At 37.4% G+C, this 26,288-nt stretch overlaps 3 protein-coding genes across 3 annotated transcripts; all 3 read left to right on the forward strand.

Annotated features, from left to right (window-relative positions):
* The first annotated feature begins 5,059 nt into the window (after window positions 1-5,059).
* LOC101253511 (5-epiaristolochene 1,3-dihydroxylase-like) lies at window positions 5,060-7,489 on the forward strand. The gene is made up of 2 exons (XM_004244935.1): window positions 5,060-5,519; window positions 7,383-7,489. Exons 1-2 carry the CDS (start codon window positions 5,060-5,062, stop codon window positions 7,487-7,489), a joined length of 567 nt encoding a protein of 188 aa, XP_004244983.1.
* A 2,699-nt stretch (window positions 7,490-10,188) lies between these two features.
* Window positions 10,189-14,347, forward strand: LOC138337883 (uncharacterized). The gene is made up of 5 exons (XM_069288320.1): window positions 10,189-10,785; window positions 11,004-11,124; window positions 11,365-11,726; window positions 12,700-12,712; window positions 14,127-14,347. Exons 1-5 carry the CDS (start codon window positions 10,189-10,191, stop codon window positions 14,345-14,347), a joined length of 1,314 nt encoding a protein of 437 aa, XP_069144421.1.
* Window positions 14,348-14,443: 96 nt separating this feature from the next.
* LOC104648761 (uncharacterized) lies at window positions 14,444-15,302 on the forward strand. The gene is made up of 2 exons (XM_010326625.1): window positions 14,444-14,745; window positions 14,846-15,302. The coding sequence occupies exons 1-2, from the start codon at window positions 14,444-14,446 to the stop codon at window positions 15,300-15,302; spliced, it is 759 nt and encodes a 252-aa protein (XP_010324927.1).
* Window positions 15,303-26,288: the final 10,986 nt, after the last annotated feature.

The raw sequence follows: 26,288 nt of genomic DNA on the forward strand, positions 1-26,288 counted from the left end.
GGGTGTAAAGTTTGATGATGAGATACAGGGACTTTGGCTTCTTAATACTCTGCCAGACTCTTGGAAAACTCTTCGAGTTTCTTTGACTAATTCTGCTCCCAGTGGTGTTGTAACCATGAATATACTAAGAGTGGTGTCTTGAATGAAGAAATGAGAAGAAGATCTCAAGCCTCATCTTCTTCAGCTTCACACTCCGATGTTTTGGTTACTGAAGATAGGGGGAGAAACAAGTCCAGAGGTCAGAATGATAGAGGTAAAAGTAGAAGCAAGTCAAAGTCTAAATACAAGAATATCACATGTGACTATTGCCAAAAGAATGGGCATATCATGAAATATTGTTACAAGCACAAGAGAGATATGAGACAACAAAAGAGAGAAGGCGATAATGAAAATTGTGTTGTTGTTGTTGCTAATGATAATCTTCTTATTTCTTGTGATGCAAATGCCATTAATCTTGTTCATGATGAGTCTAGATGGTTTGTGGATTCTGGTGCTACTTCTCATGTCATGCCAAAGAAGGAATTATTTTCTTCTTATACTCCAGGTAATTTTGGAACGTTGAAAATGAGCAATAATCATGAAGTTGAAGTTATTGGCATTGGGACAGTTTATTTGGAAAGTAACAATGGTTCCAAACTAGTTCTCAATAATGTCAAGCATGCTCCAGATGTTCGCTTGAATTTGATTTCTGTGGGATATCTTGATGATGAGGGTTATGTTAATACACTTAGTGTTGGCCAGTGGAAGCTTATTAGAGGTTTGATGGTTGTGGCCCGTGGTGAAAAGTTGTCTAACTTGTATGTATTTCAGGGCTCCATCTCCAGAGACTCAGTAAATGTGGTGGAGAATGATACTTCATCAGTGTTATGGCATAGAAGGCTGAGTCATATGAGCGAGAAGGGGATTGATAGTTTGGCTAAGAAAAATTTGCTTTCTGGAGTGAAACAAGCAAAGTTGAAGAAATGTGTTCATTGCTTAGCCGGTAAACAGAAAAGAGTTTCTTTTCAGAGTAATCCGCCTTCAAGAAAGCTTGATCTGCTGGAGTTGGTACATTCTGATTTGTGTGGTCCTTTTAAGGTAAGATCTCATGGTGGTGCACTTTACTTTGTGACTTTTATTGATGATCATTCTCGCAAACTCTGGGTATTTCCTTTGAAGTCCAAGTATCAAGTACTTGATGTGTTCAAGAGTTTTCAGGCCTTGGTTGAAAGACAAACAGGGAAGACATTGAAATGCATCCGCTCAGATAATGGTGGTGAGTATATTGGTCCTTTTGATAGATATTGCAGAGAGTAGGGTATTAGGCATCAGAAAACTCCTCCAAAGACTCCTCAGTTAAATTGTTTAGCAGAGAGGATGAACAGAACTCTAGTTGAGAGGGTTAGATGTATGCTTTCAGATGCTAAGCTGTCAGATTCTTTTTGGGAAGAAGCACTTAATACTGCTGCTTATGTTATCAATTTATCTCCTGTTGTTGCTTTAGATGGTGATGTCCCTGACAGAGTTTGGACTGGTAAGAATGCTTCTTATGATCATCTTAGAGTTTTTGGGTGTAAAGCCTTTGTACATGTTCCTAAGGATGAAAGGTCAAAGTTGGATGTTAAAACTAGGCAATGTATCTTCATTGTTTATGGTCAGGATGAATTTGGCTATCGTTTCTATGATCCTGTTGAGAAGAAACTTGTTAGAAGCTGTGATGTTGTGTTCTTTGAAGACCAAACAATTGAAGATTTTGACAAAGCTAACAAGGCTGATTTTCAGAGTAGTGAGAGCTTAGTTGATGTTGATCCAGTTCCTTTGACTATTGCACCGGAAGAAAATCTTCATAATGATGAAAATCAAGTTGATAATGAAGATGGTGATCATGTTCAGAATGACCGGCATGATGTTGTTGATGCTCCAGTGCAAGATGATGTGGTTGTCCAACAACCAATTATAGATGCTCCAGAGAGTTCTCTCAGACGATCTAGTAGAGAGAAAATTCCTTCATCTCCTTATTCTCCCAATGAGTATGTACTCTTGACTGATGGGGGAGAACCTGAGATTCTTGATGAGGCCATGGAAAGTGAAGAAAAAGAAAGGTGGTTTGATGCTATGGAAGATGAGATTAAATCCTTGCATGATAATCATACCTTTGATTTGGTTGAGTTACCTAAAGACAGAAAAGCTTTGAAAAACAGGTGGGTTTTTTGGGTGAAACATGAAGATGGTAATCCAGTTCCACAGTACAAAGCTAGATTAGTTGTCAAGGGAATTAATCAGAAAAAGGGAGTTGATTTTTATGAGATATTCTCTCCAGTTGTGAAGATGTCATCCATTCGTATGGTTCTAGGCTTGGCTGCAAGTCTAGATTTAGAGGTTGAGCAAATGGATGTTAAAACTTCTTTCCTTCATGGTGACTTAGATGAAGAAATTTACATGGAACAACCGGAAGGTTTTGAAGTCAAGGGTAAAGAGAATTATGTTTGCAAATTGAAGAAGAGCTTATATGGTTTGAAACAAGCTCCCAGGCAGTGGTACAGGAAGTTTGGTTCTTTTATGAGTCAGCAGGGCTTCAAGAAGACTTCTTCAGACCATTGTGTTTTTGTGCAAAAGTTCTCTGATGGTGACTTTATTATTGTGTTGCTTTATGTTGATGACATGCTTGTTGTTGGTCATAATACTTACAGGATTCAGAAGTTGAAGCAAGAGTTGAGTAAGTCTTTTGCTATGAAAGACTTAGGACCAGCAAGGCAGATTCTTGGCATGCAGATTGTCCGTGATAGAAAGGCCAAGAAATTGGTATTATCACAAGAGAACTACATTCAGGAAGTACTTCGCAGATTCAGCATGGACTAAGCTAAGGTTGTCAGTACACCTTTAGCTATGCACTTCAAATTGAGCACGAAACAGTGTCCTTCTAGTGATGATGAGAAGGAAAATATGAAGAAAGTAACTTATTCTTCAGCTGTTGGTAGTTTGATGTATGCGATGGTTTGTACAAGACCGGATATTGCTCACGCTGTTGGAGTTGTTAGCCGTGTTCTTTCTAATCCGGGTAGAGAACATTGGAATGCTGTGAAGTGGGTTATCAGATATCTCTGTGGCACTTCTAGTCTGAGTTTGTGTTTTGGTACAGGGAAGCCTATTCTTTGTGGTTATACTGATTCAGACATGGCTGGTGATGTTGATACTCGCAAGTCTACTTCAGGGTACTTGGTTACTTTTGCAAGGGGAGCTGTGTCTTGGCAATCTAGGTTGCAAAAATGTGTTGCTCTATCTACTACAGAAGCTGAGCTTATTGCTGTCGTTGAAGCTTGTAAAGAATTGCTTTGGATGAAGAGATTCTTGGGGGAACTTGGTTGTGCTCAAGAGAGGTATGTGCTTTATTGTGACAGTCAAAGTGTTATACATCTTGACAAGAATTCTACGTTCCATGGTCGGTCTAAACACATTGATGTGAGATACCATTGGATTCGAGATGTGTTGGATTCTAAGTTGCTTGAGCTTGAAAAGATTCATACAAATGACAATGGTTCCGATATGATGACTAAAGCCTTGCCAAGAGGGATGTTTGAAGATTGTTGCATGGTCGCCGGGATGGCGGTCTCCTCCACATAGTCGTGAGGGGTAGAATTGTTGGGTTATGGACCTTTTTCCCTTCCTATGTGGATAAATAAAAGTCCAATTTGGACCAACCTATTTTTTCCCATAAGCCCATTCTTATGAGGCAAATATAAGCCTATGTAGGTCTTATTTTCAGATATAAAAAGAGTTTTTTAGCAGCCAAAAAGGAAAAAAAGAGAGCAGTTTTTCGCAGTCAAAAATTCAGCCATAACAGCCAACTTCAAATTGCAATTCCCGCTTCGTTTCTTGTCCGATGGAGCTGATTTTTGGACAGCATATTATATTCATCTCAATATTTAATTAGGAACTGAAAGAGTTTGATTTGGTGGCCTGCAGCTTCAGTTTTGCTGTCGTGAACAGTAGCTGCGAAATTGGTGATTTTGCTCCTTTAATTCTCTAGATTTGGTGCAATCTTATTTTGTTGTTGCTTTTTGTTTGGCACTTGTTTTGTGGCAAATTTTGGAGAACAATATTGTAACTCTTGGTGATTATAGTGGATATTTTGGTCCCGTGGTTTTTACTCTTCACATCAAAGGGTTTTCCACGTAAATCTTGGTGTCTTGTGTGATTGGTTTATTATTGTCTTGTTATATTTGTTTAGTTCAATTACTTGCTGCCTTACTATCATATTGCTTGTGGTTGTTTGTCTCCTCTTGGTTCAAATCGAGAAGGGAAAGTATAGACTTGGGTGTTCTTCCGCTGTTATCCTGTCAAGCATTCTTTGTTAGTGCCTTGTCTTTCCCAACAAAATTGGGTCCAGGTCCATGCAAGTTGCCAATTATAGGAAACCTTCTTCAGATGGAAACTTGCCCCACATATCTCTAGCAAACTTAGCAACCAAACATGGTCCCCTCATGCACCTTAAACTCGGCGAAAGCTCAGAAATAGTCGTTTCATCGCCTCAATTAGCTAAAGAAATTATGATAACTCACGACATCACCTTTGCTAATAGGCCACAACTTAGCGTTGCGAAAATAATGTGCTACAATTTTCAGGACATTGATTTTTCTCGGTATGGTGATTACTGGAAACAAATAAGAAAGATTTGTGTAATGGAACTTCTTAGTACCAAAAATGTTACATCATTTTTTCCAATGATGCTTGATGAAACTAATATTCTTGTTAATATAATTAAGGACATGTACGGAAGACCAATTAATTTTAGTGAAAAGATGTATTTACTAACAAGTGCAATAATTTGTAGAGCTTCAATTGGGAGGACTTGTAAGGATCAAGAATCAGTATTATGTTAATGAAACAAGTTGCATCATTTGCTGGAGTTTTTAATGTTGTAGATTTGTTCCCCTCCTTGAAGATTCTTCATTTTATTAGTGGGACAAACAGAAAATTACTTCAATTGCATCGCAAAGTTGGTCTATATAGAAATGTATTATTCTTTTTGGTATTGACTGAAAATGAAAGTAAAACACGTAACTTGGATTATGTATAGGAAATGTTTGTGGCTGGCAGTGCAACATCATCAACAGTATTAGGGTGGTCTATGTCAGAACTGATGAAGAATCCAAGCATGATGAGAAAAGCACAAACTGAAGTTAGAGAAGCCTTCAATAGAAAGGCAACAATTGATCAAACTGATTTTAAAAAACTAAAATACCTGAAAATGGTTGTTAAACAAACTCTAAGATTTCACCCTGCAGGACCCTTACCCTTATCAATTCCCAGAGAATCCACACAACAATGCGAGATTAATGTATACACTATACCCAATAAAATAATAGGTATTGTGAATACGTGGGCACTTTGGAGGGATTCTGAATATTGGGAAGAATCTGAGAAATTTGAGCCAGAGAGATTCAATGGAAGTCCACTTGATGTAGGTGGAAATCATTTTCAATTAATACCATTTGGAGCTGGTAGAAGAATTTGTCCAAACATGAACTTTAGTATCGCAAGTATGGAGTTATGTCTAGCTCAGTAACTTTGTCATTTTGATTATAAACTTGTGAATGGAGTTACTCCTCAACAACTGGATATGTCTGTCAACTTTGGTAATGTTGCATCAAGGAAAAACAGTTTGTACTTGCTTGCTTCTCCATTTGTTAAACAAGATGCACATTGAAAAATTCAGTTTTTTAGTTATCATGTTATCTATGTATATGGTTAGCGTTGTCATTTTGTATTATATCAAATTGTGTTTTAGGAAGAAAGTATAGTATAAATTACTTTGTTGCTATACTTCTTCATAGTCAAGCTGATTTATCTACGAAACCGTGCTCGATAAGATTGTTTTAACCCATATAAAGTACGTTATGGATTGCATACCATTTTGGTCTTAGAAGATGAAGTATTGAAGGAGGGAAAGAGAAGACAAACATGAAAAGAGAGAGGAAATGTGAAGAAAGTAGAGCTGATTAATTGTTCATAGAATAAAATTTTATACCGTATAAACTCTGTCGAATCCCTTAAATCCTGAAACGTGGTTTCTTATATTAAGCTTGAATAAAACTAACCATAAAATTACAATTATCGTCTGAATTCTTCAACTTTACAACAAAACAATCCAAAAGCTCCTAAAAAATATGAAGACATCACTTTCTCTTGATGGAAGTGTTGTTGGATACTCTAAGCTTAGCTCTAAGAAGCTCAAATCTTTGTTTCTATTGGGACTTTTTCTTATTGTAACTTATCTTGAACCCCAAATTAAGTAAGTAGCTATTGATCCATGCATACAAGGCATTGGGTGCTTGTTTCAAGCATACAAAGCTTTTCTTAACATATACATGTATTTATATATATACACACACACACACATATATATATACACATATACATATATGTTGAGCCCTCAGTTGGGAAGTCCTAATGTTAAGTTCGTGATTCCAAGGTCTCATGGTATATAATGGATGATGTGCGATATATGTGTGGGCTATATGAAATATGTTATGTGATGTGTGCAATATGAAAAGAATGATAATGCATATGATTGGGCAAGTCCATCTGACTTGACTTTCCATAATTCATATTGTTAGGAGAGAGCTATTCTTAATCATGCATGTCCTTGGTGTGTACTTGTATACACCCATACTTAGTACAAGTGTGTACTAATTCGATACAAGTCTCTACTTTTAGGTGCAGGTGCAGGTGGACGCTAGAGCTTACGAGACTACATTGAAACTATCCGGACATGGAGCATTCATCCGTACTTGGTAGGCCCTCATGCTTTTGAATATGCTTATATTTTATATTCTAGATTAGACGTAGGTATGATCTAGTGGAGGATATTCCACTAGGGTTTCTTTCTTACTTATTTTTAGACGTTTTATTGGTGCCATTTTGGCAACTTTATATTAATGCAATTATGAACTATTTCCTTCATTTGAATATTTTATTATTAGATGGTAGTTGTGAACTGATGTGATAATGCAATTCTTACTATGAAGTCTATGTATACTTAAAAGCAAACAAAAGTTTTAAATTTTCTACAAAAATTAACCTATACGATGTAATGAGGACATATGTAGGCTTGTCTGCGACCTCCAGAGGTCAACGACGCCGGTTTCGGATATGGTCTAGACCTCGGTCATGAAAAACATGATATCAGAACATTAGGTTTAATTCTAAGGATAATAATGTTCACATCAACCACATCGGGTAGTTTCTAAGTTATGGTAGTGAAGTGCACCACACCACTACCATGAATTAGAGACTGCATGATGTGTAGGAAATTTCCCTTCTTTTGATCTTATCGTGCTTTCTTTAATGTCTGATTTCTTGGTGTTATGAGCGCGGCTAACATCAATTCCTATTTTTTTCAGAGAATAAACGCAAGGTTGAACGCTGGTTGGTGAAGAGTAGGAGCAGCTACTGGGGGCAACCAAGTTCTGCCCCAGGCTCCAGCTGCAAGAGTGGCAATTCCAGTTAACCCATCTAGGTTGACTGATGCGGAGGTGCGGACCGCTTTGGGATAGATGGCTCAAGCCATCACTGTGCAGGCTCAAGCAATGAAATCCCAGGCCAACAGACAGGAGGTTTAGCGGGAGAACCCACCGGCCCACAACATGGCGAACAGGTTGTGAGATTTTACGCGGATGAATCCGCCAATATTTATAGGATCTAAGACTTTAGAGGATTCTCAAGAGTTCGTGGAGGAGGTCCAGAAGGTTTTGGTGGCAATGGGGGACACAGAGATTGAGAAAGCTGAGCTGGCTTTGTACCAGCTGAAGGAGGTTGTACAAGCTTGGTGCAAGATACGACAGGATAGTAGGGCATTGGGTGGAGGTCCGATCACATTGGAGTTGTTTAAGATAGCCTTTCTTGAGAGGTTCTTCCCCAGAGAGATGAGAGAGGCTAAGGTTGAGGAGTTCATCAACCTTAAGCAGGGCTGAATGACTATTAGAGAGTATTCCCTGAAATTCGTAAAATTGTCAAGGTATGCCACTTCCTTTGTGTCGAACATCAGGGACGAGATGAGCAGGTTCCTTATAGGAATGTCAGAGGACTTGGAGGAGCAATGTCAGGCTGCGATGCTTCATGACAGCATGGACTTGTCTAGGATGATTGTGCATGTCCATCAGGTTGAGGACAGTAGGAAGAAGAGAAGAGTCCATGAGGTCAGGAGGCCTAATCATGCTGACTACACAAGTCCCAACAGTGGTGGTGGAAGGAGCACTTTCGGAGTGCGAGAACAACCCAAATTTTAAGAAAGGGCATCAGATTTAAGGGAATCCTTACTCTCAATGGAGTGCAACACCTAGAGGAGGTAAACCCGAACCCAAGAAGGGCAATGGAGGTAATGTGAAGCATCCCAGAAAGAATGTGGCAAGTGTGGTCGTATTCACAGTGGAGAGTGCAGACTAGGCACAAATTCCTGCTTTGGTTGCGGGAAAAATGGACATATGGTCAGGGACTGTCCATAGAATAGAGTTCAGGATGGAGTTAATGCTCAGCCTAGGCCTAATCCCCAAAATGCTTCTGCAGCCGAACCTCTTAAGAGGAATAGATTCTAGTGAGAGAAGTCTGCTGATTGTGTCACAGGTATGCTGCAAGTTTTCTCAACCTCTGTTTACTTTACTTGATCCAGGGCCTACACTTTCTTTCGTGACTCCCTTTCTTGCTCTTACTTTTAAAACACTACCTGAGGTTTTGCATGATCCCATCATACTTACTACTCCGTTAGGAGAAAATGTAGGAGCTTATAGGGTTCATAAGGACTGCCCAATAGTATTATGTGGAAATAATATGAGTGAAGACCTTCTTGAGTTACCCATGAATGACTTCAATATTATACTTGGTATAAATTGGCTCCATAAATGTTATGACTTCATAAATTGTTGTAATAGGGTTGTGATATTTGTTTCCTTAATGAAGTCGAGATGGTCTGAGAGAGGTTCAATTTGAGTCATTCAAGTCCCTTGATTTCGAACCTAAGAGCTAATAAAATGATGTCCAAGAGATTGTTATGCAATCTTGTAGGTGTCAATGATCTAGATCATGACATTCCTTCTATAGACTCTGTGTCTGTAGTGAATGAGTTACAAGATGTTTTCTCAGATGATTTTCCTGGAGTCCCTCCCCTTCGAGAGATTGATTTTGGGATCGACCTAGATCCCGATGCCAAACCAATTCCAATTCCTCCCTACAGAACGACTCCAGCTGAACTCAAAGAGTTGAAGCTGCAGTTAAAAGATCTCATTGATAAGGGCTTCATCCAGCCGAGCATATCCCCTTGGGGTGATCCAGTGTTGTTTGTGAAAAATAAAGATGGAAACCTTAGGATGTGTATCGATTATCGGCAGCACAACAAAGTCACTATAAAGAACAAGTATCAACTTCTTAGAATTAGATAACTTATTTAATCATCTCCAAGGGTCTAGTTTCTTCTCGAAGATTGATATTCGTTCTAGGTATCATCAGCTTAGGATTAGGGATGAATATATCCCAAAGACAACCTTTCGTACCCGTTATGGTCATTATGAGCTCCTAGTCATTTCATTTGGTCTCACTAATGCACCAGCTGCATTTATGGACCTCATGAACCAAGTATTTCGTGAATACCTTGATTCTTTTGTCATAGTATTCATTGATGACATCCTCATCTACTCTAAGACAAAGGAAGAGCATGAACAACATTTGAGACTAACCTTGCAGGTAGTTAGACAACATCAGTTTTATGCCAAATTCAGCAAGTGTGAATTCTTGCTTAGATCAGTTACCTTCCTGGGTCATGTTGTGTCCGATCAGGGTGTGAAGGTAGACCCCAGGAAGTCTGAGGCTGTTAAGAACTTGACCTGATCTCTTACTCCCACCGATATCCGTAGCTTTCTAGGATTGGCTGGTTACTACCGCAGGTTTGTGGAGGGTTTTTCTCCCATTGCTTCCCCACTGACAGCTTTGACTAATAAGAAAACAGAGTTCTAATGGGAGGAGTCTTGTGAGAAGAATTATCCCACTCACGACCTAGAGTTGGCAATTGTGGTATTTGCATTAAAGCTGTGGAGGCATTACTTGTACGGGGTGCATGTGGATGTGTTCATAGACCACAAGAGTCTCCAGTACGTGTTCACACACAGGGAGTTGAATCTACATCAGCGGAGATGGTTGGAGCTGTTGAAGGACTATGACATGAGTGTCCACTACCATCCAGGGAAGGCAAATGTTGTAGTTGATGCTTTGAGTAGGTGGAGCATGGGGAGTACAACCCACATTGATCATGGGAAGAAGAAGTTGGTGAAGGATGTACACAAACTGGCCAGAATGGGTGTGCGGTTAATGGAATCTACTAGTGGGGGTGTTTCAGTTTATCCTAGTTCTGAATCATTCTTGGTAGTTGAAGTCAAGAAGGGTCAGCATCTTGATCCTGTGTTGATGGAGTTGAAGGACTCAGTGCTGATTAAGATGAATGAGTCCTTTGCTTTGGGAAGTGACGACATACTTAGGTACCATGACAGGCTGTGTGTACCAGATGTGGATGCTTTGTGGACCAAGATTGTTTCAGAGGCCCATGGTTCCAAGTATTCAATACTTTCAGGTTCCACCAAGATGTATCATGACCTCAAGCATATCTATTGGTCTGATAGCATGAAGAAGGGCATTCCTGAATATGTGACCAAGTGTCCTAATTGTCAGCGTGTTAAGGAGGAGATCCTTAAACCTAGTAGTCTCACTCAGATGGTTGAGGTTTCGACTTGGAAATTGGAGGCCATTAACATGGACTTCATGGTTGGTCTTCCAATGACTAGAAGACAACATGACTCCATATGGGTTATTGTGGACACGATGACTAAGTCTGCCACTTTATCTCTGTGAAGTCTACTTACAGGGACGAGGATTATGTGAGACTCTACATTGATGAGATTTTGAGGTGGTATGGGATTCCTTTGTCTATCATTTAGGATAGAAGAGCTTAGTCCACTTCGCATTTCTGGAGATCCTTCCAGAAGAGCATAGGCACACAGGTAAAGCTCAGTACTTCTTTCCATCCTCAGACAGATGGACAGGCAGAGTGCATCATTCAGACATTGGAGGATATATTGAGGGCGTGTGTGATCAACTTTAGAGGTATTTGGGATGACCATTTGCCATTGATAGAGTTCTCGTAAAATAACAACTATCACTCCAGCATTAGGATGGCATCGTTTGAGGCAATGTATTATAGGAGGTGTAGGTATGCAGTTGGGTGGTTCGAGGTTGGAGAGTCATCCATTTTTGGTCCAGAGATCATTCATGAATCCTTAGAGAAGGTCAGGGTGATTAGGGACACGTTGGCTACTACTTACAGTTGACAGAAGTCTTATGCAGATAACAGGAATAGACCCTTAGAGTTTGATGCTGGTGACCAGGTCTACTTGAAGATCTCACCAATAAAGGGGGTGATGAGGTTTGGAAATAAGGGGAAGTTGTATCCGAGGTACGTTGGGACATACGAGATTCTACAACATATGGGTGAGGTAGCCTATGAGTTGGCGTTGCCTGCGGAGATAGCTTCTATTCATCCAGTCTTTCATGTCTCTATGTTAAAGAAGTGCCTTGGCGATCCAGCATCGATTCTGCCTGTTGAAGCTTTGGGGGTTTATGAAGACTTGTCCTATGAGGAAGTTCCTATTGAGATTTTAGGCTGGCAGGTGAAGCGACTGAGAAACAAGGAGGTTGCCACAGTGAAGGTATTGTGAAGGAACCATCTTGTTGAGGGTGCTTTGTGGGAGGCCGAGGCCGATATGAAATCCCGCTATCCTCAACTTTTCAGCTCTTGAGGTTAGACTTCCCACTCTTAAGTCTAAGTTTCCTTATCTCCTCTATTCTTTGTTGCTATTGCTTGACTGTGTATAGTACTCATGTTATGCTATGACTGGAATTGTGCTAGATAAATAAAAGTGTCATTCGGGGATGAATGTTCCTAAGGGGGGGATAATGTAACAACCTTAAAATGACTACGCTAAGTAATGTCTAGATTATACCAAATTCACATAGATTGATGCGCGTGGAACCATACCTCTAAACCCATGTACCTGCAAAGGCAACCAACTTGGTGAGTTAGTTGACTAGGCAAGGTTGGGTCCCGCCATATAGGGCACCTGAATATTAAGATTCACCCGGATGAGTCTTAACCGTACTTGAAAGGGGTAATATTAGGTTTGGAGGTCTACGGGTAAAATGGTCTTTCCAGTCTAGGGGTTTTATTGTATTTACCCTAAGTATTTAATTAATTAATTAATTAACTAATATAGGGGACAATTCAGGTAGGGTTGACTTGAATTGACCCATTTTCGCGAGATGAGCTCCACCCAGGTTCGACCCTTGGTGGAAGCAATATCAAGTTGATTTAATTGGTATTTAATTTGCTGATTTAAGTAATGAAAAATCATATTTTTTAATTTAAAAAAGTCCTAGTTTGACTAAGTCTTCAATTAAAACTCCTAATCCTAAACTTACTCTCACATCTCTCCACTCTCTTTCTCACGCTCATGATCTATAAACAGAAAAAAAACAATCAAAAAAAATTTCATCACTCATGAGAACTTGTACGCTAAAACACAAAAGAAAAACTAAACTAAAAACGAAAAGATAAAACATTTTTTAAACGGTTTGCGCGTGAGGTTTCGTTAGAGAAGCATTATTTTTCATGGGATTTGGCAGCTCTTGAGATCAGGTTTGAAAGGTGTTAAACGAAGAAAATGGTAGGGTTTTCTTACTCTTGGTCCCTTTCCCAAGAGACCCCTAAGATTCAGTCCAATTCTAATCCGAAAACTAGGATGGTTCCCCTTTGCATGTCCTTGTCAGTAGCTCCTATCGATTGTTTTAGGTTGGGTATGTTTGCTGGTAGAATTTAGGAACGTAACGTGTTTTCGTGATGATTATTTTCATGTATGTATGTTCAATAACTATGTGATGATAAACGAGTGCAATGTGTGTGTGTGGCCGTGTCTCTTGGTCTCGTGTTGGAGCATGAAAATGGTACAAATTGGAGTATGAAAATGGTATGTTTAATCCTTGTGTTTTTGTATGAAATTTCTTGGAAAAATGCATGTAATAACAAAAGAAATGTCCAGAGAACTGTCATAAATATCTAACGTACAAAGGATTGAGAAAAATGGACTGGAAACGATGACCAAATTTCCAAAAATCTAGAAATTTGGTCTCGGCTAAGCATTGCTGAAGTTTTTTTAAAATTTTTTTTAGGTGTGATGTCATTAGGGATTGAACCCAAGACCTCACCATATGCAAGCTACTTAAAATTTATAATAAAAGTGAGGTTAGGAGGAGTCGAACATGGGTCTTATCCGAGTAAGAGAACTTAGAAAATAAGTTAAAAGAAATGAGGCACATGGGGTTCGAGCCCGTGTGTCCTTGGCCGAAATTAAGATTAGTCCATGCAAGAATAAAAATAAATAAAAATGAGATGGGTGGGGATCGAACCCACAACCTCTCGGATAGGTGAGAAAATTACGAGAAAATCTAAATAACAAATAAAATGAGGTTGTGGAGAATCGATCCCACACCCTCTTGGTCTCAAACGAAAAAAGAGAGAAAAAAAGGGGGGGGGGAGTGTAGGTTTTGGGGATCGACCTTGGGTCCCCCAATACCAAAATTTTAATTCAAAATTAATACAAAACTAAGTGTTGCTCAAGGGATTTGAAATCGGGTTCCCTTGACCAACTCCCTATTGATACATAATTTTTACGTGAATAAATATTGAATGAATGCTGCCCATAGGGATCAAACTCGAGACCTTGGCATAGTTACAAGATGCATAAGTCTTGTACCACATAATCTTGGGCAAGTGTGAGTCACTTAGACGAATTATGAATGAAATCTCATGGCATGTACGTATGAGTTCATAAGTCCAGTGTACGTTTAAAAATAAGTGAACCTAGGATATATGTGACGAAATGATGTGACCCTAGTCAGGGTTAAGTAAGAGTGTGAAACCCACTAAAAGGCTAAGTGCATTGGCATATGACAAAATGAACATTCACGTAACGAGGTGAGTAATTATGAAGATCTAATATGTTAAAGTTAATGAATGTGGTGACAACATGATAAGAGGCTATTATGAAAAGTAGGAGCAGCTGCTGGGGGAAACCAAGTTCCGCCCCAGGCTCCAGCTGCAAGAGTGGCCATTTCAGTTAACCCAGCTAGGTTGACTGATGCAGAGGTGCGGACCTCTTTGGGACAGATGGCTCAAGCCATCACTGTGAAGGCTCAAGCAATGAAATCCCAGGCCAACAGACATGAGGTTCATCGGGAGAACCCACCGGCCCACAACATGGCGAACAGGTTGTGAGATTTTACAAGGATGAATCTGCCAATCTTTATAGGATCTAAGACTTTAGAGGATCCTCAAGAGTTGGTGGAGGAGGTCCAAAAAATTCTGGTGGCAATGGGGGACATAGAGATTGAGAAAGCTGAGCTGGCTTCGTACCAGCTGAAGGAGGTTTTACAAGCTTGGTGCAAGATACGACAGGATAGCAGGGCGTTGGGTGGAGGTTTGATCACATGGGAGTTGTTTAAGATAGCCTTTCTTGAGAGGTTCTTCCCCAGAGAGATGAGAGAGGCTAAGTTTGAGGAGTTCATCAACCTTAAGCACGGCTCAATGACTATTAGAGAGTATTCCTTGAAATTCATAAAATTGTCTAGGTATGCCCCTTCCCTTGTGTCAAACATCAGGGACGAGATGAGCAGGTTCCTTATAGGAATCTCAGAGGACTTGGAGGAGCAGTGTCGGGTTGCGATTCTTCATGACAGCATGGACTTGTTTAGGATGATGGTGCATGTCAAGCAGGTTGAGGACAGTAGGAAGAAGAGGAGAGTCCATGAGGTCAGGAGGCCTAATCTTGCTGACCAGACAAGTCCCAGCAGTGGTGGTGGAAGGAGCACTTTCGGAGTTCGTGAACAGCCCAGATTTTAAGAAAGGGCATCAGATTTTAGGGAACCGTTACTCTCAGAGGAGTGCAACACCTAGAGGAGGCAAACGCGAACAAAAGAAGGGCAATAGAGGTGATGTGAAGCTTCCCAGAAACAAATATGGCAAGTGTGGTCGTATTCACAGTGGAGAGTGCAGACTAGGCACAAATTCCTGCTTCGGTTGCAGGAAGAACCGACATATGGTCAGGGACTGTCCACAAAATAGAGGTCAGGATGGAGGTAATGCTCAGCCTAGGCCTAATCCCCAAAATGTTGCTGCAGCCGAGCCTCCTAAGAGGAATAGATTCTACGCCTTGAAGGGCAGGGAGGAGTGAAAGAAGTCTGCTGATTGTGTCACAAGTATGCTGCAAGTTTTCTCAACCTCTGTTTATGCTTTACTTCATCCAGGGTCTACACTTCATTTCGTGACTCCCTTTCTTGCTCTTACTTTAAAAACACTACCTGAGGTTTTGCATGATCCCATCATACTTACTACTTCGTTAGGAGAAAATGTAAGAGCTGATAGGGTTCATAAGGACTGCCCAATAGTATTATGTGGAAATACTATGAGTGAAGACCTTCTTGAGTTACCCATGAATGACTTCCACATTATACTTGGTATGGACTGGCTCCATAAATGTTATGACTTCATAAATTGTTGTAGTAGGGTTGTGACATTTCGTTTCCTTAATGAAGTAATGCTGGTCTGAGAGGGGTACAATTTGAGTCGTTCAAGTCCCATGATTTCGAACCTAAGAGCTAATAAAATGATGTCCAAGAGATTGTTATGCCATCTTGTAGGTGTCAATGATCTAGATCATGACATTCCTTCCATAGACTCTGTGTCTGTAGTGAATGAGTTCCAAGATGTTTTCTCAGATGATTTTCCTGGAGTCCCTCCCCTTCGAGAGATTGATTTTGGGATCGACCTAGATCCCGATACCAAACCAATTCCAATTCCTCCCTACAGAATGGCTCCAGGTGAACTCAAAGAGTTGAAGCTGCAGTTAAAAGATCTCACTAGTAAGGGCTTCATCCAGCCGAGCATATCCCCTTGGGGTGATCCAGTGTTGTTTGTGAAAAAGAAAGATGGAACCTTTAGGATGTGTATCGATTATCGGCAGCACAACAAAGTCACTATAAAGAACAAGTATCAACTTCTTAGAATAGATAACTTATTTAATCATCTCCACGGGTCTAGTTTCTTCTCGAAGATTGACCTTCGTTCTGTGTATCATCAGCTTTGGATTAGGGATGAATATATCCCAAATACAACCTTTCGTACATGTTATGGTCATTATGAGCTCCTAGTCATTTCATTTGGTCTCACTAATGCACCAGCTACATTTATGGACCTTATGAAACGAGTATTTCGTGACACTTCTAGCCTTCATATAGGATGCCTTAGGTTCATGCATATACTGGCTAAGCTTTCGTACAACAAAAGCTTCGAGCTTCTTAAATGTCGAATGATTTAAAGTAATAAGTTTTTATAAAACTCAAAATATTTTCAAGATGTTTTTTTGTATTTTTTTTGGTTTTATAATTCGTTTTGAATGATATATACATTTTTATATAATTGAGTGCATTTTATGAATATTCAAAAATTGTCTCAATTTTTTTTAGTTTTACTTAAATATTAGGTTAATTAGTTTAGATAATTAATAGTTTATATTTTAACTTAATTAGTTTATAATTAAGTTAATGATTTTATTTGATTGAGATTTAGAAGCTCTCTAGTTATATATATTAATTCGGCGCATTTAAGTTTTAACCCAATTCACTAGTAAATTCAATTTGGCCAAATTTTTTTATGTAAATTAGTTGTGATTGAAATTTTAATTGGCCATTTTTTTAGTTGCAATTTTAAATACATTTGTCCTCCAACTTGAACCAATTTTTTTGTTTTTCCTCATCAGTAAACGACATTACAATCCAACCACAACTCTGCCCACTCTTAATTTCAATATTAACCGACCTAATACACAAAAATTCATCCAATGATGCGTACAACGACACAATACAAATGAGACAACCCACCAATCCACCATCATCTTCTTCCTCATTACCTAAATCCCAGATGTGTGAACCAAACCCCAAGGCCCAGTGAAATCCAGCAAACCTAACCTGTAGCCACATCCTCTCTTCTGTCCCTTATCCTCTACATACAATAACTCTTGAGAATCATCAAAACTTTAGTCGTCTACCTTGCTTGTATTGGCCTCCAAATCCTTTGAAATCCATTGGAAGTTGTTGAAAATTGATGGAGAATTGGCTTTTTCTTATCTGAAAGAGAAGAGAAAAATACAATGTTGTAGTTGTTAGTTCAGAGTTGATATTAATTTTTGATGATTTAACAAACTTAACCATCTAACAAGGAACAAGATCCTTGTTATTGGGACTGCTGATAATAAAATGAACGATAAACTCAGCATGAGGTGTATTTGTGTGCTATTATCAAAAAGGGGGATAATGTTATATTGTAGGTGATTTGATAGTCCTCACAAATTAAGGGACCTGATCCCTGTCTGAGTTCACTCGTCCAGATCTTTATTGGGAACAACTGTAAAGCTTACATATCAGAGGTTGGTGAGGCGTTAGCGTACTACACCAATCAGAATGGGCGCAATTGTTTGTCCAACGGTCAATGACTCTTTATGCTTGATATTTTCAATGACAAAAATCCATATTAAATTCATTTATCCTAAGAAGGAAGTCAGCAGTAAACCTTTTCAAGAACTCACAAAGAAATTTCCAAGGGGCCCGGTCCTTACAATACTGCGATATAAAAAGGTGACGAGACAGCTGTCAGAAAAGCTGCCACCTCTGATGCGTAGGTGCACACCTTTTTTGAACTGCAGGCCTTTAGCCAATGGGATTTTCTCAATAAATTTGTGGTGATTTATATTATCTCTTTCCAACAAACACAAATTCAATATTTGGAAAACTCAACTTGGATTTATTCTCCTCTTGGCTCATGGTTTTTACCTTATTACAAAAATGTTTCCACGTAAAATTCTTGGTATCATTGTTTTTCCATTTTCTCTAATTAGTTAGTCGTGTTTTCCTAACAAACTGATATTAGAGTCAGGTTTTATCTGAGTATGCTCTATGATTGATACACAATTTTAAATTTCACATTAGAAAAAATTTACTTTGATTTGCAATAGCTATATATTTTTGGGGAAAACGATGGAAGTCAGCACAAGTGGAATGGTCACTTTGAGTGGCGTTAATTATGTCATTTGCAAGAGAAAAATGGAAGATTTATTTTATGTCAATTATTTTCATCAACCATTCTTTTCCACGGTAATGATTGAATAAAATAGAAGAAAAGTAGAAATTGTTGCACTGTCAGGTTTGTAGAGTTATTAGGCAATAAGTTGATGATGATGTATTGAACCATATTTCTGGAGAAACATAGTCGTATCTTATGGGATCATGTTAAAAGTTTGTATCCTCGAATGATTGGAAATAATATGAATTTCATGATAAAGCAGATTCTATGTCAAAAATATCATGATGGTTATTCGATGACAAAGAATCAAGTTTGACGAACATGATATTGAAAATTTCCTAGTCACCGTCACTACCGAAGATTTTGTTACTATCCTTGATATGTATATGATAAATATTGTTTGTGATGAGTCAAGTTGGGTTGAGGACAATTAGTGCCGCATCTCACGTGACATCAAGGAAGGTTTTTTTTCTCTTCCTATACTCTTGGTGATTTTGGAACCTTGAGTATGGGATATGAAACTTTATCTAGGGTGATTGGTATTGGTACAATTTGTTTGGAAACTAGTGTTTGAACTAAACTAGCTTTGAATAATGTGAAACATGCACATGGTGTTCGTCTACTTTCTGTTGGTGTTTTTGGTAAGGGTGGATTTGTTAGTACCAATGGTAATGGGGAATGGAAGCTCATTAAGGGTTCCTTGATTGTGTCTTGTGGAAACAAACTATGTGGTCTATACTAGACTACAACTTCTACTTGTTTTTATATGGTGAATACGAGAGCGATAAATATTCACTGTTGTGGCACAAGAGTCTTAGCGACATAAGCGAGAAAGTACTTGATATTCTAGCCCAGAAGAAACTATTGTTAGATTGCCAAAGTGCTAAATAGAAAAATTTGAGCAACACTTGGCTGGTAAACAAAACAGAGTTTATTTTTATGTCTAACCTTCATTCAAGAAAAAAGAGTTGCTTAAATTGATGCACTCTGACTTTTGTGGTCCTAAGAAGGTCAGGAATTGAGTGGTACACTCTAGTTTGTAACTTAGATTTATTACTTCTCGAAAAATCTTTGGGTTTATGTTTTAAGACTAAAGACAAAGTGTTATGTGTCTTCAAGTAGTTTTAGGCTTTAGTTGAAAGAAAACTAGAAAGAAACTAAAATGTATCCATAACAATGGTGAATATTGTGGAGCATTTGACAAATACTACAAGCACAAGGTATTAAACATAGAAGACTCCTAAGCTTAATGGTTTTTCTAAGAGGATGAACATGACCTTGATGGAAAGAGTTAGATGTTTGCATTCGACAAAGTTGTCAAACTCCTTTTGGAGTGAGACTTTATTGACCTCTATACATGTTATTAATTTATCTCTTGTTGTTGGTTTGCAAAGTGATGTTCCAAATAGAGTTTGGTATGGAAATGATGTTTCCTATGTCTATTTGAGAGTATTTGCTTGCAAAGCTTTTGTATATGTGTCGAAAGATGAGAGGTCAAAGTTAGATACCAAGACAAGGCAATGAATCTTCATTGTACATGGACTTGATGAATTTGATTATAGTTTATATGATCCTATTGAGAAAAAAATTTGTTAGAAGTCATGATACAATTTTCGTAGATAATCAAACTATTTGAAGATATTGATAAAGTAGAGAGGCTAGAATCTTTAAGTTTTGATGTCATAGTTCATCTTGGTAAATTTTGTCATACAAGTGTATGTGATGTTGTTAGGCTTGATGAAAATGGTGATGCCCAGTATCATGTATCGGATCAACATGTTGATGACGATAGTATCAATGATGTAATTATTTATGATCCTCTATCTCATGAATTTGTGGATGAATAAAATATTCCACTTAGGAGGTCCGCAAGACAACAAAGTCCTTACTCCCATTATTCATCCAATGAGTATGTGTTACTCACTGTTGGGGTAGAACCAGAATGTTATGAAGAGTCCATGGAATATGATCTCAGGGATCAATATATTGAAGCCATGCAAGAAGATATGAAATCTCTAAGAACCATAGTTATGAGTTAGTAAGATTGCACAAGGGCATGAGAGATTTCAAGAACAATGGTATTCAGATTTAAGGTGAAGAACATAGCGAGAACCCAGGTACAAAGATATATTGGTTGATAAGGGATTTGATCAAATGAAGGGTGTTGACTTTGATGGAATATTTTCTCATGTTATGAAAATCTACCCCCCATTCGTATAGTTATAGGTTTGGTTAGATGTGAAGACAATGACCTAGAAGAGGAGATTTATATGGAACAAACTGAGGGCTTCAAAATTAATGGTAAAGAAAATTTTGTTTGCAAACTCAAAAAAAAGTCTATATAGTCTAAAGTGAGATCCTAGACAGTGGTAGAAGTTTGAATCTTTTATGAGGAAGTGAGGATATACAAAGGCTTCTTCAATTCATTGTGTATTTGTACAAAACATTTCTGATAAAGATTTTATCATCATCCTGTTATATGTGGATGATATGTTGATTGTGGGCAGATCACTTCCAAGATTGACGAGTTGAAGAAAGAGTTATGTAAGTATTTTGCTATAAAAGACTTGGGTCATGCCAAGAAAATTTTGGGCATGAGAATTACTCATCTTAGAGATAAAAATAAGATCCATTTATGAAAAAATAAGTACATTGAACATGTACTCGAGTGCTTCAATATGAATAATGCTAAGTCTGTTAGCACACCTCTCGCTAGTCATATCAAGTTGCAAGAACATGTGTTTTACATCTAAGTAATACTAGTATGTGGGTAAAGCTATAATCTCAATTAACCTTGATAGTTTAGAGAAAGTTGTAGCTTCATCAAGGATGATTGAGAAATCCAAACTTGTGGTCACGAAACCCCGTCAAGCTTTTGCTTTAGTGCCAAAAGAGGGTTAGAACAAGACAAAAGTTAATGATTCTCCACAAAAGCATTTTCCTTATCTGTATCAATCCTTTCTAGTAGATAAATATGTCAATTATGAAGGTCTTGGAGATGGAATTGGGAATCTTTTTAAGGAAGATGATGATGTGCTTAAAGAGATGATCCAGACACCTGTCATATGAGACACTGAGCCAATGGAGAAAGTGCTTAATTGGACTTTTACTCTGCTCTTGATTCCTGACTCATCTTGTTAGATAAATATTAATTTTATTCTATTTCTAAAATTCCGAATGAGGTTGAAGACAAACCTTGTATGTCATTTTACCTAATTATGTTTAAATTTTTCTCGTAGTGTTTTGAAAAAGTTAAAATGGCTCATGATCATGACCGAATTTTGTATTTTCTTATTTTCAATTAGAGCCCCATCTATTGAAAATTTTTATTTTAATTGATTTAATTTTGTTATCTAACACTCTTTGTTTTTGTTTAAGTACAAATAATTTTGAACTTAGCAGTATCATGTCATGTCACAAGCCAAACAAATATAATTTGGTAGATGACGGTGAGGTAAAAGAGTATGATGAGGAGATCATGATATCTAAATACCTTACCAAAAAATTGAAACAGTTCGGTAATCAGGATGAGTCGAATCTAGATGATATAGAAATTATGAAAGGGTGAATATATCAAAAAAGTTAGAATTGTTGTCTGTGATATAAGTTCGAAAAACAAGCTCATAAGTTTCCAATTGAATCAAATATTGTGAAAAGTTATTATGTTTGAAGAATGGGAGTTTCTTTTATTTGTTTCCCTGTAATCGCATCAATTTCTTATAATCACTTTATGATTTGTAGTTAGAAAAAATTCCCTTGTAATGAACTACGTACGACCTGAATTCTCAAGAATGAGATACATATGTGGCCTATGTCAGCCTCGGTCATTTTTTAGCAACATTTCCTACTTATGTTAATCCTTGACGGGAGAAATACGTTTGACCTGATTCCTGCCACAATAGGATATGTAGGCACCACAATGACTCAATCATATTTTCGATAAGATTTTCATTTGAAAATTGGGACAAAAGTACTAAGGAGGGGCCCAAAAATTCGAAAGAGGGAGATCTTTTCTCCAACAAGTCAAGACGAGAGATACATTAGAGTTGCAACTTGGACAGAACTTTTGAGAAGGTCTTAAAGATTTTACAAGTCTTATATCAACATTTTGAGATACATTCAGACATCTAGGTGGGACAGAAAATTTTGAGAATGGCTTCAAAAATTTCATCATGAATCAATAGAAGTTTGTAACAAATTTTGAATATTTCGAGCATGATTAGAAGTTTAAAGCTAACTTCAATGATCTTTTGCATTGTTAAATTTCATGGTCAACTTCAGTAATCCCCATCATCATTGGAGTTCAGAGAAAACTGCAAAACTACCCAATTATAGTATATTTCAAAAGGACCATGTCAAAAACTTCACAAGCATTAAGTATCTTTTGAGTTCTCTAGATCAAGTTATCGGATATGCCAAAGTTTCGAATCAAGGATGTTCATTTATTCTATACATGACATGACATTCGATAATGACTTTCCAAAATTGATTTTTGAAAATCCTTTTTTCTTAAATGATTTTTATATGGAAAATATTTTTATAATTTGATCTAATCTCCATCGAGAAGTGTGAGATTGGAGTAATCAATTGAATATAGTAGGACAAAGAGTAAGCAATCAAAGAAGTCAACACAAATTAGTTTGTCTTAAAAACTAACAATTTTTTACGGATGCAGGTTAATAAGAAAGCCAAAAGATCATCATATTCCTCCAATTAATGAATACGGAGAACTCAAAACGGAAATGAGCTTTCCAAAATTGACATGTTTTTGTGGATATAGGAAAGTCATTGAAGCTTTTTTAGAAGAAAAAGAGATATCAAATACGAGCAACAACACCTCGTTCAGGTCTTCAGTGAAGCATGAGTAACAACAAACACAAAATTTTCAAAGTAGGAACAAGTGAAAGCATCACTCTCAAAAATATAAAAGCATCTACAATGACATAGAATTATATTCTTCAGCATCAAACAAGTTTGAAGAATATTCACAGATCACATCAATATCAGACGTGGTAATGTGAATCATCTAGAGGGACATTTGAAATGTATTATCAAATGAGTACCACAACACAGAGGGATATCATTATAGTATTATTAAATGAGATAATACTACCCTCATAGGGACATTTCTGTCATATTATCAAATGAGATAATACCACCACCAAGAGGGACAATTTCGTTGTATTATCAAATGAGATCATATCATCACCTAGAGGAACATTACTACCGTATTATGAAATGAGATAATACCATACCTAGTGGGGCATTCATACAGTATTATCAAATGAGATAATACCATCACCTAGAGGGATTTTTATGTTGTATTGTTAGATGAGATAACACCATCAACTATATTGACATTCCTATAGTATTATTAAATGAGATAATAGTATCAACCCAAAGAGACATCATCCTTATTATACCAAGGATGAATCATCATAGTCACGCCTCAAATCCCATTAAGATGGACAAGTACCCAACGCCGTAAAGGCCTGAGATAATCAACATGTAACTTATGCTTACTATGCATGTAACTGTGACAATCTTAAAGTTGTGACAAGTTCTTATGGGATTTACCGATAAGAACCAACAATAGTAGACAAAACTTATATACAAGACTTGTGGCCTCAACCGAACCATATACATTAGTCTATAAATCTCTACAAGATAGAAAATCTTTGTTTTGGGAAGGACAAGGCCCTGCTGAACCTTTAACTATTATACAACAACAAAATAGGTGCAAAAGACCCGGTAAGCCTCGAATCAACTTGTAGCTTCACCAACAGCTACTGAGTACGTGTGCCCCTCCTAAATAGGTCTACTGGCTAGATTACCTATGCCTGCAACATGAAATGCAGGATCCCATAAAGGATATTAGTACAAAAAAGTATTGCATATTTATAGCAACAACATATGTAATACATGGCTCAAATGACACCGAGTATCCATAAATAGGTGAATAGATCTAAATACGACCACCTTTGTTACTTTTATGGGATCATGTATGCTGCATTGATTTCTTTACTTTTCTATATCTTATTATCACATCTAGGGAGTACCCCCCAGACGTAACTGGTGTCGTTGTTCTCAGAGAGGACTAAGACTAACCTATTAGCTTTTGTCATTACATATCACAGATTAAATTGTGGAAAATTTAAAAATTTTCATACACTGCTATCATATAAGTTTTACATGGACCTCTCGCTTAAATAGACTTCTCACATAGAAAGCATTTCATAGGCTTCTACTTTTATTTCCCATACATAAAGATAGTCTAATAGGAAATGCCTCACATTTAAATCATCTAGATCGAGTACAACATTCGGGCATAAACCATACTTAAAACAAAAAAAGCCACATATAGGCTTATAAAAAAAGTCTTCAACTGAAAGAGAAAGAACTAAATTGTCTTTAAGACTAAAACAACATCAATAGCTAGATTTTTGCATCGTCCTCTAAAGGTGAGGGCCTACCAAACTAGGAGAATGAGAATCCAATTAATCTTCCAATGGCCCTCTGAAATCTTAACGGTCGGAACCTATATAATTGTAGAAACATAGAAATATGGTTTAGTACACAGTTGTACTAAGTATGGAAACATACACATAAAACATTTGAAATCACCCTAAAAGGAACATTTTCTCAAAACCATGCCAAGTTACTTTTAAAAGTCTTATGCAAAACCAAGAACCCATACAAGCCAATAATCACATATTTCTTAAGGCAAGATCATATTCAACTCAAGATCAACATCATCAAGTATAACCAAGTCAAAATGTTTAATAGCATATCAGAATCAACCAACTCAAACATCATGATATAACAGCAAAGCATGTATAAGAGTTCATAATATTAAAATATATACAAGACCCTTACTCTTAACCCATTATCAAGTCTACAAGTGCAATGAGCAAGTAAAGCCCCATAAGCTTACTCAACCAAAACCAAATAAAGGACCATAAGGAATGTCTAAACTCATAAAACATCGAATTAAGAGTAATCATAATCATACATAGTAATATAGACCAATATTACGTTCATACATGAAACTAACATAATATAGGATCATCAACATGTAGAGTAAACATAAGCATAAAAATTACTTTATAAGACATAAGAACAACCTTCTAGGACTTCCCTCAAGTCCAACTAGTGAAATATATAGGTAGAGTCCCATACCCCTACCTAGACTAAGTCAAACCCCTTAAGTCACCCTAGTTAGTGTTCACTTTATTACTTAATTTTACTTTTGGGAAAACTTGCCTTAACCAACATAGAACACATGAGAAAAATGTGGAATCTGGTGTCATGAAAACCCTACACCGAAAGAAGGTGGACTACTTTCCAAGGTAGTACCAAAACATGAACATAACATTCTAGGTGGATCCACTAGCTAATATTCCTATGGGGGGCAACATAGTTCAAGAACTAGGAATATGCTTGGGAGCCTCTTTATGCACATTGAATTATAGTTCCAATATCATGAGTATAATAGTGAACCTACCTTCCCACATTGGGAAGAGACACTCCTCAGTACTAGTTCACTCGGTGCTAAGCTAGAGTCCCTTTTTGAAATGTCTTTATATCATTTTTTAACAATCATAACTTAGTTTAGGCCATATGATACTAACACCTAGTATATTCATAGTCATTAGATAATTAGTAATTGGATGAGAATGTCCCTTCAATATAACCTTTATATGTGAGACCAACACATTATCATCATCATGTCATAATAAGGCACATAGGCAAATCATAACCAACCTTATATCATTACATCTTCAACAGAATCTCAAAGCTTCACATAATCAAGACATTTCAATTTCATCATCAGACCAACACCTACTTAATACAAAAACAAGACATGCTTCAATTGAACTTCATCACCAAGTACAAGCCATCACAATTGAAGTAAAGGTTCAAGATTGCAAAGTCTTACCAATTCTCCTTAAAAAGCCATCATCATTGGTCTTAACCTCAAACAATCAAATTTCATCCATCAATAGCTGTAATAACATCATTCAATAGTCATTAACACAATAACTAAGTCAATTGCATCAATACTAATTAATTAACTGGAATT

This window comes from Solanum lycopersicum, chromosome 8, assembly GCF_036512215.1.
Source record: "Solanum lycopersicum chromosome 8, SLM_r2.1".
Lineage (NCBI taxonomy): Eukaryota > Viridiplantae > Streptophyta > Magnoliopsida > Solanales > Solanaceae > Solanum > Solanum lycopersicum.

What these genes read in the sequence shown, in the direction of transcription:
- LOC101253511 (XM_004244935.1), top strand. Translation starts at nt 5,060, where the DNA reads ATGTTTGTGGCTGGCAGTGCAACATCATCAACAGTATTAGGGTGGTCT. An exon ending in CATGAACTTTAGTATCGCAA is followed by an intron (nt 5,520 to 7,382) that starts GTATGGAGTTAT and finishes TATTTTTTTCAG; the next exon opens with AGAATAAACGCAAGGTTGAA.
- LOC138337883 (XM_069288320.1), top strand. Translation starts at nt 10,189, where the DNA reads ATGAGTGTCCACTACCATCCAGGGAAGGCAAATGTTGTAGTTGATGCT. An exon ending in CCATTAACATGGACTTCATG is followed by an intron (nt 10,786 to 11,003) that starts GTTGGTCTTCCA and finishes AGATCCTTCCAG; the next exon opens with AAGAGCATAGGCACACAGGT. An exon ending in GTGTGTGATCAACTTTAGAG is followed by an intron (nt 11,125 to 11,364) that starts GTATTTGGGATG and finishes AGTCTTATGCAG; the next exon opens with ATAACAGGAATAGACCCTTA.
- LOC104648761 (XM_010326625.1), top strand. Translation starts at nt 14,444, where the DNA reads ATGGGGGACATAGAGATTGAGAAAGCTGAGCTGGCTTCGTACCAGCTG. An exon ending in ATCAGGGACGAGATGAGCAG is followed by an intron (nt 14,746 to 14,845) that starts GTTCCTTATAGG and finishes CATGTCAAGCAG; the next exon opens with GTTGAGGACAGTAGGAAGAA.